Genomic DNA, 15,373 nt, shown 5'->3' with positions numbered 1-15,373 from the left:
AAGCCCTGGACACCCTGACTGCTCCCTTTCTCTCTCCCCATGTCCTCAGATGCCATAACTCGTACCCAGACCTGCTGCTTCTCTTGTGCCTGGCACTGCTGTTTATCCTGCAGCTGCTGTCAGATTAATCCTTATTGAGTTCAGCTCTGACCATGTCATTTCTCCTACTCAAGAACCTTTAGTGGCTCCCAGCTGCCTTTAGGTTGAAGTTCCTACCTCTTAGCTGATCCCCAAGTCTGGCTTCAGCCTGGGCTCCTGCGCTCCCCACTAGCTATTGTCTGAAGCCAAGTTGTCCCGCACACGTCCTTGCCCCAGAGCAGGCCTTTACTTACCGCCTTGCTTCCTCTTCCTTATATTTGGATACCAGCATCTTAGGGTGAAAGACTGCATCCCAGCTTCCCCAGTGACTGCCTCCTGCCGGCCCCTCTCACAGAGACCCCTCAGCAGGAAGCCCTGTGGGGTACAGGAAGGAGGAGCTCCCAGTGGGCAGCTGCAGCCTTCCCCACGCCGGTCCAGGGAGATGTGGTGAGAGAGGGCCTCGGGAGGACCTTTGCAGACAAAGGCCTCACTTCCTCTTCCTCCTAGGCAGGGGCAGCCTTCTCCCACGGAGAGCCCAGCTGTCAGCTGCCCCGCAGGAAGATGCTGTGTGGACGCGGCAGGCCTGGCATGGACGTGCACGGGGGCGCAGCCCTGGGAGTGCTGTGGTTCTGCCTCACAGGTGAGGGGAGCAGCCTGGGGACTGGAGGTGGGGCACAGGGATAGTGGCCATGGGGGAGGGGTGCCCACTCCCACCAGGGGTCCTGCCGCGCTGGCTCTGGCTGGCAGGGCCATACTCATTTCTGCCTCTGGGATCCAGCAGGCAACTTACTTTACCTTCTTAGCCTCCATTTCCTTGTCTGTGAAATGGACATGCGAGCACTAAATATGATAATGCTGTTTCCTGAACACACTGTGTGTGCTTTTCCTCAGGACCTTTGCACATACTGTCTCCTCTGCTTGGAACTTTCTGCTCTGCCAGACATCTGCATGACTTGACCCATTATTTTGTTCAGGTGTTTTGCTCAAATGACACCTCGGCAAGACTTACTAGCTACCTTGTATAAAATAGCACGCCATCCCTCATCCTCCCTATACTGACCCTCCTGCATTCATCTTGCTTGCATTCACTTCCCCTGACATGTTCTAGGTTTACTTGCCTGTTCCCGCTGCCCCCACCCCAGGGCCAGGATGAGTGGCAGCTACACAGTAGGTGCTCACGAACTGTGTTGAATAAATGAGGTGGCTCTTCCCACGCAGTGCTTGGCACATAGTGAGCACTCAATAATGGTAGCTACTTTAATACCAATATCCTCATCGTATTTCAAATCTCAGTCAGCATCTTTGCTCTGAGGGAGAGACTTATTCCAAAGACAAAGCTGAGTGTCTGGCGCCACCTCGTGGCCGTGACAGAGACGATGCACATCTCTAACCGTGGCTGCTCTGATTTCTCTAGAGAAAGGGCTTTGTCTGGGTGACTTCTCAGGATCCACGCCCCAGATGCACCCTGGTCCAGCTGGCAGGGGATGAGAACTGGCCTGAGGCACCTGAGGTTGCAGCAAGAGATCCAGGGCCAGCTTAAGACCTTTAGAAATCTCCTTGCACTGCAAAGATTATGATACCCCTTCCCTGTGTGGAATTCACAATAAAAATACCATAAAATAAATGTTATTTTTCTAAATGCAAGAAACCTTTAATGGGTCCTGTATTCAATTAGCTTTGTTTCAAGGCTGTTTGATCCTCACACATTTTGTGTGTGTCTGCTTTGCTGGTGCCCAAAGCACACACTTAATCCAAGCATTACCCAACAGGCAGTGCTAGGGTGGGGGGCTCACCCTCCCAAAAGAAAGGCTATCAGGAACCCCTGCCTGAATTTCCAGGGCTCTAAAAGAAGAGCTAGAATGGAGACAGAGGTGACTGGGCTGGGAGTGGCAGGGTAACTCCACTGGAGGATGTATGGCAGGGGACCCTGCCTCGGGGGCTCCTTTCTGGGGGCTCAGGTTTGGGAACCGCCCCACCCTGCCGCTAGGGGTGGAGTTGCCTTGGGCTGCTGGGCTTTCTGCTCCTGCTTTCCCCTCACCCCTAACTCATCAGCAAGCCCTGTTGATTCTCCCTCCTAAACAAACCTTGAATCCGTCCCATTCTCTCCATCTCCCCTGCCGCCCTCTGAAGCCACACCACCATCACTTCTGATATAACCTCTAAATAGTCTTCCTCTTGCCTTTCTAGGGTCTACTCTCCTTAGAAGAGAGAGACTGAGTTTTAAGCATTGCTACCCAGATTATGCCTGATTAACACTCCCCAATGACTTCCGATTGCTCTTGGAAAAACCTAAGTCCGTTACTTGGTTCTCTCAGAGCCCTCCTTGCTCTGGATTGGACATGCTCCACCCAGATGCCATCCAGCCTCTGCCACGCTGGACACTTCCTGATATTTTCACACAGCACACCGGATCTCGCCTCGGGGCCTCCCACCTGCTGTTCCCTCTACCGGGAACACTCCTACGCTGGCTTATTGCATGTCAGCTCCTTTGCATTCCCCATAAATCTCAGCTCCATATCTCTTTAAAGAGAACATGTCTCACTACCATATTGAAAGGTATGGGTATTCCTTCTCGTATAAGAACTAGTCATGTTTATTTAGGAAAAGATAAAAAGCACTTGTGATCCCCTCACCCAGAGAAAACCCCTAACATTTTTGGTGTATACATTTTAGACTTCCCTTCCCAATTCATAAAATAACATATATTTACGGGAAAATGAAATAGCACAGATAGATGTAAAGTACCTGCTGATTTTTGAAAAGCTACCACTTTACTTTCTAATCGTTGGCTTCTTTTCTTCTTTCATACCCTAATTACATGCAAATGAGAATTTGTGTGCTAGTTTGTCCCTCCCATTCAGGTGTAAGTTCTGCAGGGCGTGCCTTGGTCTTGCTCTGTTGCACTCCTAATTCATACCTGGCACGTATAGGTGGCCCCTATTTTCTCCTCGACTGAATGAAGGCCTAAGGCAATAAACTTATTTTGGGTCTCAGGTGTGAAAGGAGGATTGGACAGGGCCTGGGGTTAGCTGGTGACGGGAGGGGCACCAGCAAGGCTGGGAGAAACCCCGCCCCTCCATATCTCTGTCCCCAGGAGCTCTGGAGGTCCAGGTCCCTGAAGACCCCGTGGTGGCCCTGGTGGGCACCGACGCCACCCTGCGCTGCTCCTTCTCCCCCGAGCCCGGCTTCAGCCTGGCGCAGCTCAACCTCATCTGGCAGCTGACAGACACCAAACAGCTGGTGCACAGCTTCGCCGAGGGCCGGGACCAGGGCAGCGCCTATGCCAACCGCACGGCGCTCTTCCCGGACCTGCTGGCTCAGGGCAACGCGTCCCTGCGGCTGCAGCGCGTGCGCGTGGCGGACGAGGGCAGCTTCACCTGCTTCGTGAGCATCCGGGACTTCGGCAGTGCTGCGGTCAGCCTGCAGGTGGCCGGTGAGCGCCGGGAGGGGGGCGTCCTCTCCCGGGTCCACCCTCCATTGTTCCCACAGCCCACCCCCTGTGCACCGCTGCCCCCAGAACCCAAGCCCCAGTGCTGACCCCGTACTCACAGCCTCATGCATCCTTTTCTTCCCCTGCATCTCCCCTCTCTTGCCCTTGACTCCTGCCCTTTGCCTCCTCCAGCCCCCTACTCGAAGCCCAGCATGACCCTGGAGCCCAACAAGGACCTGCGGCCTGGGGACATGGTGACCATCACGTGCTCCAGCTACCGGGGCTACCCCAAGGCGGAGGTGTACTGGCAGGATGGGCAGGGTGCGCCCTTGACCAGCAACGTGACCACGTCGCAGATGGCCAACGAGCAGGGCTTGTTCGACGTGCACAGTGTCCTGAGGGTGGTGCTGGGCGCCAATGGCACCTATAGCTGCCTGGTGCGCAACCCGGTGCTGCAGCAGGACGCACATGGCTCCGTCACCATCACACCCCATAGAAGTCCCACAGGTTTTTTTTGTTGTTGTTGTTTATTTGTTTAAATGTCCCCCTGAGGGAGGGGCTTCTGGTTCTATTAGCAGGGGCTGGGGGATCCGAATCTGGCTTCTACCTTCAATTTCCCAGAACAGCCAGATGCCCAGTAATGACAGGGAGAGAGAGAAAGTGTGTGGGCGGACACCCCGATTGGGCGGTGGTCAGTAATCATAGGCCTTGGCTGTCTTGATTTCAAGGCTCCAGAAACCTCTAGAAAGGATGGAGACACATCTGGGGCAGTGGAGAACAGAGGGACAGGAGAGGGAAGGGAGTCCTGATGGGTGAGGGGTGTTGCCAGGGCCAGAGCCCCTGAGCATCAGTGCCCCAGGCCTGGCACCCCGAGATTGAACTTGCCAGGCCGAGGCCAACCTGCTGGGGTTGCTCTCGGAAGATTGGGGAGGCTCCATAGCTGAGAACGCTGGGACTCAACCTGCCTTCGGGGCTAAGGATAAAATAGGAAGATGGAACAGGGCCTGGGGGTTGATGGAGGAGACTGTGGGGTGGTAGCCTGGAGAGTCCTTGCCGCTCATCACTGCTTTGTCTCTCTGTCCCCAGGAGCCGTGGAGGTCCAGGTCCCTGAAGACCCCGTGGTGGCCCTGGTGGGCACCGACGCCACCCTGCGCTGCTCCTTCTCCCCCGAGCCCGGCTTCAGCCTGGCGCAGCTCAACCTCATCTGGCAGCTGACAGACACCAAACAGCTGGTGCACAGCTTCGCCGAGGGCCGGGACCAGGGCAGCGCCTATGCCAACCGCACGGCGCTCTTCCCGGACCTGCTGGCTCAGGGCAACGCGTCCCTGCGGCTGCAGCGCGTGCGCGTGGCGGACGAGGGTAGCTTCACCTGCTTCGTGAGCATCCGGGACTTCGGCAGTGCTGCAGTCAGCCTGCAGGTGGCCGGTGAGCGCCGGGAGGGGGGCGTCCTCCCCTGGGTCCACCCTCCATTCCTCCTGCAGCCCACCCCCTGCGCAGCACTGCCCCCAGACCCCAAGCCATAGCGCTGACCCCGTAGCGCTGACCCCGCATCTTTTTCTTCCCCTGCATCTCCCCTCCCTTGCCCTTGACCCCTGCCCTTTGCCTCCTCCAGCCCCCTACTCGAAGCCCAGCATGACCCTGGAGCCCAACAAGGACCTGCGGCCCGGGGACATGGTGACCATCACGTGTTCCAGCTACCGGGGCTACCCTGAGGCGGAGGTGTACTGGCAGGATGGGCAGGGTGCGCCCTTGACCGGCAACGTGACCACGTCGCAGATGGCCAACGAGCAGGGCTTGTTCGACGTGCACAGCGTCCTGAGGGTGGTGCTGGGCGCTAATGGCACCTACAGCTGCCTGGTGCGCAACCCGGTGCTGCAGCAGGACGCACATGGCTCCGTCACCATCACAGGTGAAGGGGCAGCTGGACAGCTGGGGAAGGATGGAGGGAGCATGCACTTCTTTATTAGACCCAAAGCTGAAATTTCTATAGGTTTGGGTCGTCAGAAGACTTTAAAAATCACTTTCATAGATTTCAGGTGTCTCAAACTCTTTCCAACAAGACGTTCTTAAAGGACTTAACTTTAATGGGCTGAGGACAATCATTCATAATATTTGCTTTCCTAAGAACACTTAAGGTAGCACTTAATGCTGCTTCTGTAGAGGACAAAGTACCTGCCTGGAATCTGAAAATGAGGGCGGGAATTCTGGGGCAGCCACAGGGCATGGCCCGGGGTCATGATGAAGGTGTGCTTTCCAACGGGAACTTGTGCAGGTGTGGGAAGTTATTGCTGCGTCCACGGGTGCCATCAGATTCTGAAGCCCTGGGGACATCTGGGCCTCTCTCCAGGTGGTCAGTCCCCCTCACCTGAGTCAGAGCCAGCCCTTGCAGACTGGAGCTCCACCCAGGCAGCGGTTGGATTGGCAGGGGCCGTCTCTGCTGCCCCCACGTGGTCAAACACTAGATAGAGGCCGCCCATTTGGCTCTGCTCAGTTTCTGGTTTCCAGGTCCTAGCCCAGGTGGGCACCCCTTGTGCCCGGAGCGGGAAGGGGGCTCAGGCCCATGTTCAGTCTAGGAGAGGCAGGATCTATCCAGTCCTTCCCTAGGCCTGCCTGCTCAGTCTGGCTCCTCCATTCTGCCCCTGCACCAACCGAGCTTACCCTGGTACCGCCCGGCATACTCTGAGGTCAGGACAGCAAGTTCTGTCTGTCTGGTTCTCTTCTTGTCTTTTCCCACAACTTCCATCCGACCCCCCAGCCCACCCAACTTCTACTCTCCCGTGGGTTTGCAGGGTCTTCACAGACCTCGGGACCCACTGACTTGTTCCTGTCTTGCTTCTGCCCCTTGAGCCTTGTGTGGTCTTCACTTGTGACAAGCTCGAAGCCCCGGCCCATCACTCTGTCTGCCAGGAGTTCAGGCTCATTCTTCCTCCTCCTTTCAATGTTTCCTTCTGGCAAGGCTGTGTTCCCTCTGCCCACCCTCTTCCTGAGACTGAACCTACCTCTCCCTGGAGACCCCCTGGGTCTGTGGTCTCTGTGAGAGTCACTGGCCTGGGCTCTTTTATGTTGGGACATCTCCTTGACCTTTTAGAGAACAGCTTATGGTCTGGTAGTGAAGATGGTGTTCACAGGAGAAAGTAAGAAATGTAAGATAGAGTGAGGTTGGTGGAGAATGTGAAGCTTTCAGAGAAGGGGGCAGAAGTCAGGAAGCCTCCAGCGGCACGAGGGAGCTGAGAGAGTCTTGGATGATAAGGGGACTTGGTGGTCATTTGCAGTGCCGTGCAGAAAGGGCTGGTGAGTGTAAACCTCAGCAGGTAACATTTAAAGTGGTTTCATTTAGTGACTGTGGTTGCCAAGCACATTTCACAGATGAGGAAACTGTGGTCCAGAGAGAAGAGGGAACGTTCCCAAGGCCACAGGCTCTGAATCTTTCAGGGGTCAGGCCCCTCTTAGAAAACTGGATAAATGAGAACGGCAGTAGTTTGCATGTAACTGCGGAGGGTTCGTGGCCTCTCTAAACTCATCCACGGGCATCTGTGGACCTGGGCGCCAGCGCCCCGCCGTGAGCAGATGAACCAGGATCAGAATCCAACTCTGGCCTCTCAGCCTAATTTTCTCTCCTCCCCACCAGCCAGCCTCCTGTTTTGTCAGAGCAGGTCTGGCCTACTTTGGAGCCCTTGGCCTGTATTTTGCTTCGGGCAGCTTTGTGCCGTGTAAAACATTCTGGGATTCAGACTGTCAGTCCTCCAGCTGGTCTCTCCCACACCTGATGGAGGTTAGTGAGGTTGCGTGTGCTGGGCAGAGCCTCTCCGTGGAGGGGGCTTTATGGAGCAAGCCCTGCATGTGGAGGAGCCCTGGAGGCTGGAGACATGGCCTGAGCCCCGGCTCCGTCCTTTCGCGGGTGAACAAGGGCAAGTCTGGTCTGTGTTCTAGGCACCAGCAGCTGCCTAGGGGTGAGCATAGAAAGCGACTCTCCCCTCGAGTATTTCTAGAGCTCTGTTCCCTCCTCTGCTGCTAGAGCCTCATGTTGGGATTCCAGGGGTTTATGTGTGCTTCGTGGACGGGCCTTCCTGGCCACCATGTCAGCTACCGTCCTCCTTCCTGCCTGCTACTCTGGCTCCTGCTTACCGGGGTGATGGGTCCCTTTGCTTCCAATGTCTAGAGTAGCAGTTTTGCCAGCCATGCCCATCGAAGGTAACATCTGCTGCAAATCCCTGCCCAAGGTGCGTCTGTACCATGGCCCCTGCAACCGAAGGGTTAATGGCACTGCTTGCTGCAGTGATGATGCCCCTGCAGAAGCTGCTGGTGCCCTGCGCACTCACTGTCTCCAGACAGCAGAGTAGAGCAGTGTGTCTTTTGTTAGATTTTTTTCCCCCAAGGCCTCTGCCCAGGACCCAGCATGGGTCCCCGGGCTGGGCCGGAGGCTGGTGTGCCTGCAGGAGCCAGGTGGGCCTGTGCTCAGAACAGCTGCTGGCCCTGGCCGGGCTTCCATCCTTCCTGACACGCGATATCTAACAGGAGGGGCCTCAGTGTTTCACATGAGTGTCCCCTGGCGAGGCCCCTCCAGACCTGTGTGAGTCCCTGGGGAAACAGGGAACACTTGCTCCAGCGCCCTTAGTGACCTCATCTACGTGCAGGGCTCCGCAGACGTTTCTGTAAAGGGCTGGGGAGTGGGTGCTTCGGGCTTTGGGGGCCCACTCACCATCTCTGTGGCTGCTGCTTTTCCTTCTGTTCCTCCTCCCCCTACCCTGTTTTGGTAACCCTTTACGCATGTAAAAACTACTGCTAGTTCACGGACTGTACACAAACAGGCCACCAGCCAGATGTGGCCCACGGGCTGCAGTTTGCTGACTCCTGATCCACAGGAGGGGGCTGTCGCCGGGTGGGGCTGGCGAAGCCGGGGAGGGCTCCTGAGGAGGTGAATGTGGAGCCGGTGGAGGATGGGGGCGCTTGTCAGGCAGCAGAGGCAGACGGCAATGAGGGGGGCTGGGGAGAGCGGGTTGTCTCTGCAGAGAACGGCCAGGCCCGCAGGTTGGCTGGGGCAGAGGCTCCTGCAGCGGAGCTAGAAAGAAGGGCCGGGGGAGGCTACGCAGCAGCCGGATTACGCAGGTTCTTTTTGATTTTTTCTTTTTTGAAGTGAACATAACCTCAAGATTTTGTTATGTTCATAATAAAACAAAAGATGATGCTTAGAACTGAATGGCTGGCACTTTCTCTTCTTATGTCCTCCCAGTTCCAAATGCTCGCATCTCCCAGTGGCGGCATCCGCCTAGACCTGCGGCCGGACTGGCACACTCTCGCCGCGGCGCCGTCTTCTCTGTCATTCTAGCCTTTTGCGGGACAGTCAGCTTCCTCTGCCCACCATAGCCCCTCGGCCTCCTGTCATAACACCGCTTTCCCTGGGCACACAGAATCCTTGCGCTTGTTGTACTGTGTCGCTTTGTGGGGTTGGCGTTTGCTACGCTCCTGACTGATAGTCCGGAGGGTTTTAGGAACATTCACCATACTGGTGAGAGCACTGTCGGCAAGGAAAGCGTAGAGGTTCTTGGATCATCCTGAGAGGCTTGAAGCATTATTCAGAAGTCAGTGGGGAGCCATAGAAGATTCTTGAGCACCATTCAACCACAGCCTCTTCAGCCCTTCCTGGTTGCAGCATGTCCACAACACAGCATGAGCCCCGAGCCATGGCTGTCGGGGTTTGGGGGTGGTATGGGGAGGGGGCGGTGGGAACTTCAGTGAGCTTCATTCATAGTGTTAGGGCCCGGTGAGGGTGGGGACCCCTGTCACACCTTGGGCCGTGGGAGCCAAGCATGCTGGTCTCATTCTCCCCAATTCCCCTCCCAGGGCAGCCCATGACGTTCCCCCCTGAGGCCCTGTGGGTGACCGTGGGGCTGTCCATCTGTCTCGTCGCACTGCTGGTGGCCCTGGCCTTCGTGTGCTGGAGAAAGATCAAACAGAGCTGTGAGGAGGAGAATGCAGGTGAGTGGGAGAAGGGGTGTGTGTGAGATCAATAGCGTCACTTTCTAGGGACAGAGGGAGTGAGGGTGTGCAAATGGGCCTAGAGTGTGTGTGTGTGAACTGAGTCTACTGTGTCCTTCGTGCGTGAGCCTGTCCGCGTGCAAATGTGGCAGGATGAGAGTGGATGTGAGCGTGACCGGAAGGTGGCGGGTGTGCAGGGCCGGGTGCTACAAGCGGATGAGCGTGTCCGTGCCAACAGGTGTGCCTGGGAGAGTGGGAGTCACGTGAGCCTGTCTGAGTGAGAGCAGATTAGAGCATGGGGACTGCACAGCACAAATGCATGTCGCAGGGTAGGGTGTGTGTCTGCCTCAGAGTGGCTAGAGTCTGAAGCAGCTGCCATTTGCTGGGCTGAGGCTCAGTCTGAGTGGACAATGGCAGTTGGCAGTGGGTCAGAGGACACTGGCGGGTGAGTGAGTTGACCCTGGGAATGGACACATGGGTAAACACAGACATAAGAGAAGGTGGGTGACCAGAGGCTGGGACGTGGCTGGGGCTCAGGAAGGACAGTGGAGGAGAGGATGGCTGGGTGGCAGGAAGGTGAGTACCTGTGCAGCGGGCAGGTGGCAGGCCGAGTGCATGGGCGGCTGGGCGGGTGCATCTGTTGGAGGGTGATGGTGGGGGGCTGGGTGAGGCGGGGCTGGGTGGGCTGGTGGAGGGTGGGGAGGTGGTCCCTGGCTGGGTGAGTGGTGGGCTCCAGGCTGGGGGCCCCCTCATTCTGTCTCAGGCTCGGCCCTGACCCCGAGTTGCAGCCCCGGGTCCAGCATTCGGGGCACAGGTCAGGCCTGCTCTGGCCCCGCTTGCCGGCCTGCTGCACTCCCTGCTGGGGAAGGGCAGGGACCAACGTGCGGCTGAGAAAGATGTTTGTTCACACTGAGTTCTTGTCTTCTAGGAGCTGAGGACCAGGATGGGGAGGGAGAAGGATCCAAGACGGGTGAGTCTGAGCTTGGAGCTGGCCCTCTTGGCTGGCGGAGGAACATAAGGGACAAGAGAAAGGACTTCAGGATCTGGAGGGGCCAGATTTGCTGTAGGGTTTGAACGACGTGTGTCCTCTGGAGTGAGGCCTCTTGACCAGGGGAGTCCGCTCTTCGCTCGGAGCTAGGCGTGGAGGCAGATCTGACCGCCGCCAGATGTAGCTTCATTTCTCCTGCCAGCCTTGCAGCTCTGCCAGGGCCCAGTCTGCCCGACTGACCCTGCATTGCGGAGTCTGATGGCTTCCCAGGGGTGGGAGCAGGGACTCGACACAGGGCAGTCTGGGTTTGAGTTCCAGCTCCATCTCTTGTAAACTGAGTGGCCTCGAGCAAGTCGCTTTGCCTCTCTGGCCTCAGTTTCCTCCTGTGTATTAATAAAATGGGCATTCTAACAGGTTCATAGGTTGTTTGGGTGGAATTAATTGTGATAATGTCTATAAAGGACCTAGTACCGTACCTGGCACCCAGTATGTGCTTAATACACTGGAGTCCTGTTATTATCAGGCAAATAGCTAAGACTGTCCTGTTCTAGTTAGAGGCCTTTTAACTCAGGGCAAGGTGCTTTGTTCCTCTGGGCTTCAATTTCCTGTCTGTAAAATGTCATTCTGACCCTGCCCTGGTGGCACCAGAGGCCTGTTTTGAAGTCCTCTCGATTGACTGGATTGGGAGGTGGTTTGCACAGTAAGGACATTGCACAGTAAACCTGGAGCCCTGCTTGGGGTGGACGCCAAGGCACTGATGCCGCGGCCACGGGAGGCTTCTCTTCCAGGGCGTCCTGGGCTGGGAGAGGTGGGTTCCTGCTGAGCCATTTGGGATGGTTCCAGTTGACACCAGTTTCCTCCCCACCCCCGCAGACAGGAGATTGACACCTGGGGACTGCTATAAATTATGCCAATTAATTCTCTGCCTGTTGGTGCCCAGTGTGGCAGGCATGGAGAGCTCTGGGATCAGACCTCATTTTTCATGCTCAGAGGCAGACGTTGTTGGCAGAAGGGAGGGTGTGGGGAAAAGAGGGTGGGCTAGAGATTTGGTCAGTCTCCGTTCCACATGGTCCCAGGCCCACTGGGGGGTACCTGCAGATCGGCCAGCCTCCTTTAGCGCCTCCTGTCACCTTGTGCATAGCATGGGCTCAGGGCACTTCCACGCCTCCAGTTCGCTGGAGGGCTGGGTGGTTGTCCCCATTGTATAGACACAGAGAACTGTGGCTCAGAGAGAGTAGTGACAAGCCACAGAGTGGAGCTGAGACTTGGGACTGGGGCTTGGGATAGCAGCCCAGGGCCCCTTCCCTGGTGCTGTGACATTGTCCCTGCCCTGCCAATTTCTTCCTCCTGTCCCCTCCTCCTGGTCCTTCTGGCCCTCACTTCTCCCCCCACCTGACACCCTACCCCTCGGCTTTCCATGGCTCCTCCCTCACATGCTCCTTCCTGTTTTGCAGCCCTGCAGCCTCTGAAACACTCCGAAAGCAAAGAAGGTAAAGATGTGTGGTGCTTGGGTTGTGTGTCTGTGTGCTGGTGCCTCCGTGGGTAGGAGGCGGGGGTGTGGGTGGGTGTCCGCCTTTCACTGGTGACCTGAGGCTCCCTCCCCGGAAGAGCAGCCTCAGCTTCCCCCGGTGAGATGGCAGAGGGCTGAGTCACTGAGGTCCCAGCTGTTCTAATAGGACCCAAGTATGGCAGAGGTTTAACCAGGGCAGGAGTTTTTCTCTCTCCGGTAAAAGTCCGAGCATAGGTAATCTTAGAGCCACGACGTCCTGGAGCCAGGTTCCAGTTACCTGGGTTTTGCCCTCTTCAACTCAGAGCTTCCATCCCCAGGTCCAAGAGGCTGCTCCAGCTTCCATGCCCCCTCCAGAGGCAGAGGGGAAAGAGGAAGAGGAAGAGGAGGGCATGTTTCCTTCTAGGGCTTGACTGGAAGTAGCGCATCACTTCTTCCCTCCCAGTGGTCAGAACCTAGTCACAGGACTCCTAACTCAGCTGAGGCTTGAAAAATCATTTCAGCTGGGCAGCTGTGTTCCCAGCACACAGTAGGCGGTTAGTAAGTGTTAACAGTCATGAGTATTCACATTGTAACAGCAGTCACATTAGGGGATGTAGGAAATAAGTTGTTCTCTTCCCTGTTGCTTGGAACCAAACGATCAGAAGAGTTGAGCAGAGGGAGATCACAATGTCAGCCTGGCTTTGAGGAGTAGCCAGAGACTGCGGCCGGGTGGGCAGAGCAGTTGGCTGCCTCATCCTGCTGCTCCGCGAGGCAGCCTGGCCCCCGGTCTCTGGCCACACTGGACGACTGCAGAGGTGGTGTCCAGGTGGGGGAGCTCCTTTTCCCGGGAACAGTCAGGCCCAAAGACCAGGACAGGGAGGGGTAGGGGAGGGCCAAGCCCTTCCCCCCCCCGACTCCACTCACGTCAGCATGTGGAATGAGGTCAGGGCTGTGGCCCTCCACGTGGAGACAAGAAGCCAGAAGGAAGGAGCTTCCTTCCCTACAGCGTCATTCTCGGGGAAATCGGTGTGGAGAGGGGACATTGGAGAAGGGCTTCCGCTAGAGGGGGGATTTAGGCTGGGACTTGGAGGGTGGATTGGGTGGACGAGGTGGGGGGAGATGGGAGGGGAACGGTGCTCCGGGGGAGGGCCGTGTGGGTGGGCCCGTGGGATGGAGAGAGAGGTGAGTGAGGGGAGGGTGGTCTCCCTCGGGGGCTTTCCTGGTCTTGCCCGATGCCCGGCTCCCAGGTCTGCGCCTGGGCCTCCAGGGTGGTGGTCGGCACAGGGGCTGTCTGGTGGACCACTGTGGCCAGTGTCACACACACTCCCCACCTGAGTTCTGTGACCTGGTACCTGGGCTTCTGGCATCTAATACTCCCCCCTCCTTTTTTTTCTTTTCGTTACGAATGCAGATGATGGGCAAGAAATAGCCTGACCACCAGGACCAGGGAGCTGCTGCCCTCGCCCCGGGGCTCCCGTCCTCTGGCTGTACTGGGGCCTCAGTGTGAGCCCTGCCCCCAACAGATGGGTCCCGCTCTGGCAGATGTGCTTGTTCTCCACAGGATGTGACACACAGGCCACCCTGCAGCCTTACTTCTCAATGGATGCTATTCCCAAGTCATCCCGCTGCCTTATTTCTTAGGGACACAGCACACAGACCACGCCCACCTTATTTCTCCAAGTCGCCCTGCCTGCTGCCTTTTCTCCAGTGACACAATACATACATCATCCTGCTGCCTTATTCTTAGGGACACAGTGCACAGACCCACAGACCACACGACCACCCTGTTCCTCCAATGCCACACGGGCCATCTGACTGCCTTTTTCCTCCAAAGGATGCAATATTCAGACTGACCCCTGCCTTATTTCTCCAAGGACACAATGCACAGTCACCCCTTGCCATGTTGCCAGTGGCCCCGATACACTGGTTGTGGTTACTCGGCCCTGTCTCCCACCCCTGCACAGAGTCCTGTCTGCCCAGGCTGGAACGCTAAGCCTCGGCATCTCCTAGAGCCCAGTGTCTGTCTCCTCCTGCCTCCTTCCGCTCTGGCCCCAAAGTTGGCCTTTTCCCTCCCCACCCAGTGAAGACAGGGCACTCACCCCTGTCACACACACAGGTGTGCAGAGACTCACAGGTGCACGTGCTGGAACACGGAACACATGTGGTCTTCCGCCTGGCCCAGTCTCCTGCATGGTGCCCCGGGCTGTGCCCTCTGAGGCCCTCTTCTCTGCCTGCCCTCCCCGCGGGAAGCGTGTGCTGGTCACACTGGTTCTCTGGGGGTCTTCAGTGGGTCCCCTGGGGGTTAGTTTCTGTCCCTCTGCTTTTCCCACCATTGGAGCCTTTGTTTCTTCCTTTTCGTTTATCCATTTAATTAATGTGTATGGAGCAAGCACAGGGTGTCAGCACTGTGTCAGGTATTGGGGGCCCTCCTTCGAGCATCTCCCCCTGCAGCCAGGCCGCAGCTTCACCGCCTGCAGTTCATGGGGCAGCTCCTGCCTTGTTCCCTGCTGTGCCCACAGCCTCCTGGATACCTCACCCCCATCCCACCCCTGAGTCTTACCCAGAGCACGGGGTCGGGGCAGAAACCTGCAGAGAGGAACACAGCCCCTTGCCACAAGTAGGGAATCTGGTGGGTTCCAAAATGTCTCTCCAGGTGTGAGCAGGTGGCCAAGGCCCTCCACTCCTTGGATAGCAGCAACATGGGCCAAGCCTGGGGCCTCTCAGAGCTTGGGGTGGGGCAGGGCCAGGAGGGCTTCCGGGACAGAGGGGACTCCCCCCACTCTCCCCACGGTGCTATTCAGGGGCTAGGGCAGACACCTCCTGGCTTGCCTCCGGCCAGCCCCCAGCCTCCGGTAGAGCAGAACTTGTGATATTCCGTCGCCTTCTGGATGCCATCTCTCCCTACCCAGCAGTGGAAGATGTGAGGATTTCTAATTTAAATGTGGGACTCTGAGGAGTTTTATAAACTAGGGGGTGTATTTTGGGAAAAATAAATGTCTTTGTAAAAAGCTTTTTCCTCTGTCAAGTGTTTGGGAGCAGGGTGGGCTCCAGACCCCAAAGGAAGATTCCCTTCTGGATGTTTCAGTCCAGGACAGGAGTGCCTGGGGCTCCTGACTCTCATCACCATCCTTAAGTCACTGGGTCTCCATGGCCCTTGTGTCCCCTCCCTGGCCTCGGTTTCCCTCTAGGTGGAGTGAAGTTGGTCATCCAGAAAGCCAGACCTTTTGCTTAGTGTATGGGTCTTCTCCCACTCCTGGAAGCATCACCCCATTTCTTTGCCTCAGAGGACTCAAACCCTGGGCTTGTTTAGGGGGTCTGCTAATGTCCCCATTTCACAGGCTGGGAAGCTGAGACCCAGTAAGAAGCTGATGCCAGGAAAGGAATTCTGCATGCTATTCTTGGCTGAGCCAGG

The 15,373-nt window shown here is 56.9% G+C and overlaps 1 protein-coding gene across 2 annotated transcripts; it reads left to right on the top strand.

Moving 5' to 3' along the window:
- Positions 1-585: 585 nt before the first annotated feature.
- On the top strand, positions 586-14,407 carry CD276 (CD276 molecule). 2 transcript variants are annotated; one of them, XM_069457656.1, is made up of 9 exons: positions 586-718; positions 3,173-3,511; positions 3,701-4,015; positions 4,595-4,933; positions 5,121-5,417; positions 9,350-9,484; positions 10,413-10,454; positions 11,927-11,962; positions 13,373-14,407. In XM_069457656.1, exons 1-9 carry the CDS (start codon positions 640-642, stop codon positions 13,393-13,395), a joined length of 1,605 nt encoding a protein of 534 aa, XP_069313757.1. In that variant the 5' UTR covers positions 586-639; the 3' UTR covers positions 13,396-14,407. The 2 variants fall into 2 exon arrangements, with proteins under 2 accessions (XP_069313757.1, XP_069313766.1); XM_069457665.1 differs by lacking the exons at positions 3,173-3,511; positions 3,701-4,015 and having other exon boundaries at positions 597-718.
- The last annotated feature ends 966 nt before the right edge of the window (positions 14,408-15,373 follow it).

The sequence above is a fragment of the Eulemur rufifrons genome, chromosome 2, assembly GCF_041146395.1.
Source record: "Eulemur rufifrons isolate Redbay chromosome 2, OSU_ERuf_1, whole genome shotgun sequence".
In the NCBI taxonomy this organism is placed as follows: Eukaryota; Metazoa; Chordata; class Mammalia; order Primates; family Lemuridae; genus Eulemur; species Eulemur rufifrons.
The sequence above is the reverse complement of the archived record's forward strand: the minus strand, read 5'-3'. Positions and strand labels throughout refer to the sequence as shown.

Bases quoted from the DNA above. Each gene is read 5' to 3' on its own strand.
- CD276 (XM_069457656.1), top strand. From the start codon at position 640: ATGCTGTGTGGACGCGGCAGGCCTGGCATGGACGTGCACGGGGGCGCA. The intron at 3,512-3,700 runs GTGAGCGCCGGG...TGCCTCCTCCAG, and splicing joins GGTCAGCCTGCAGGTGGCCG to CCCCCTACTCGAAGCCCAGC. The intron at 10,455-11,926 runs GTGAGTCTGAGC...CCTGTTTTGCAG, and splicing joins GGGAGAAGGATCCAAGACGG to CCCTGCAGCCTCTGAAACAC.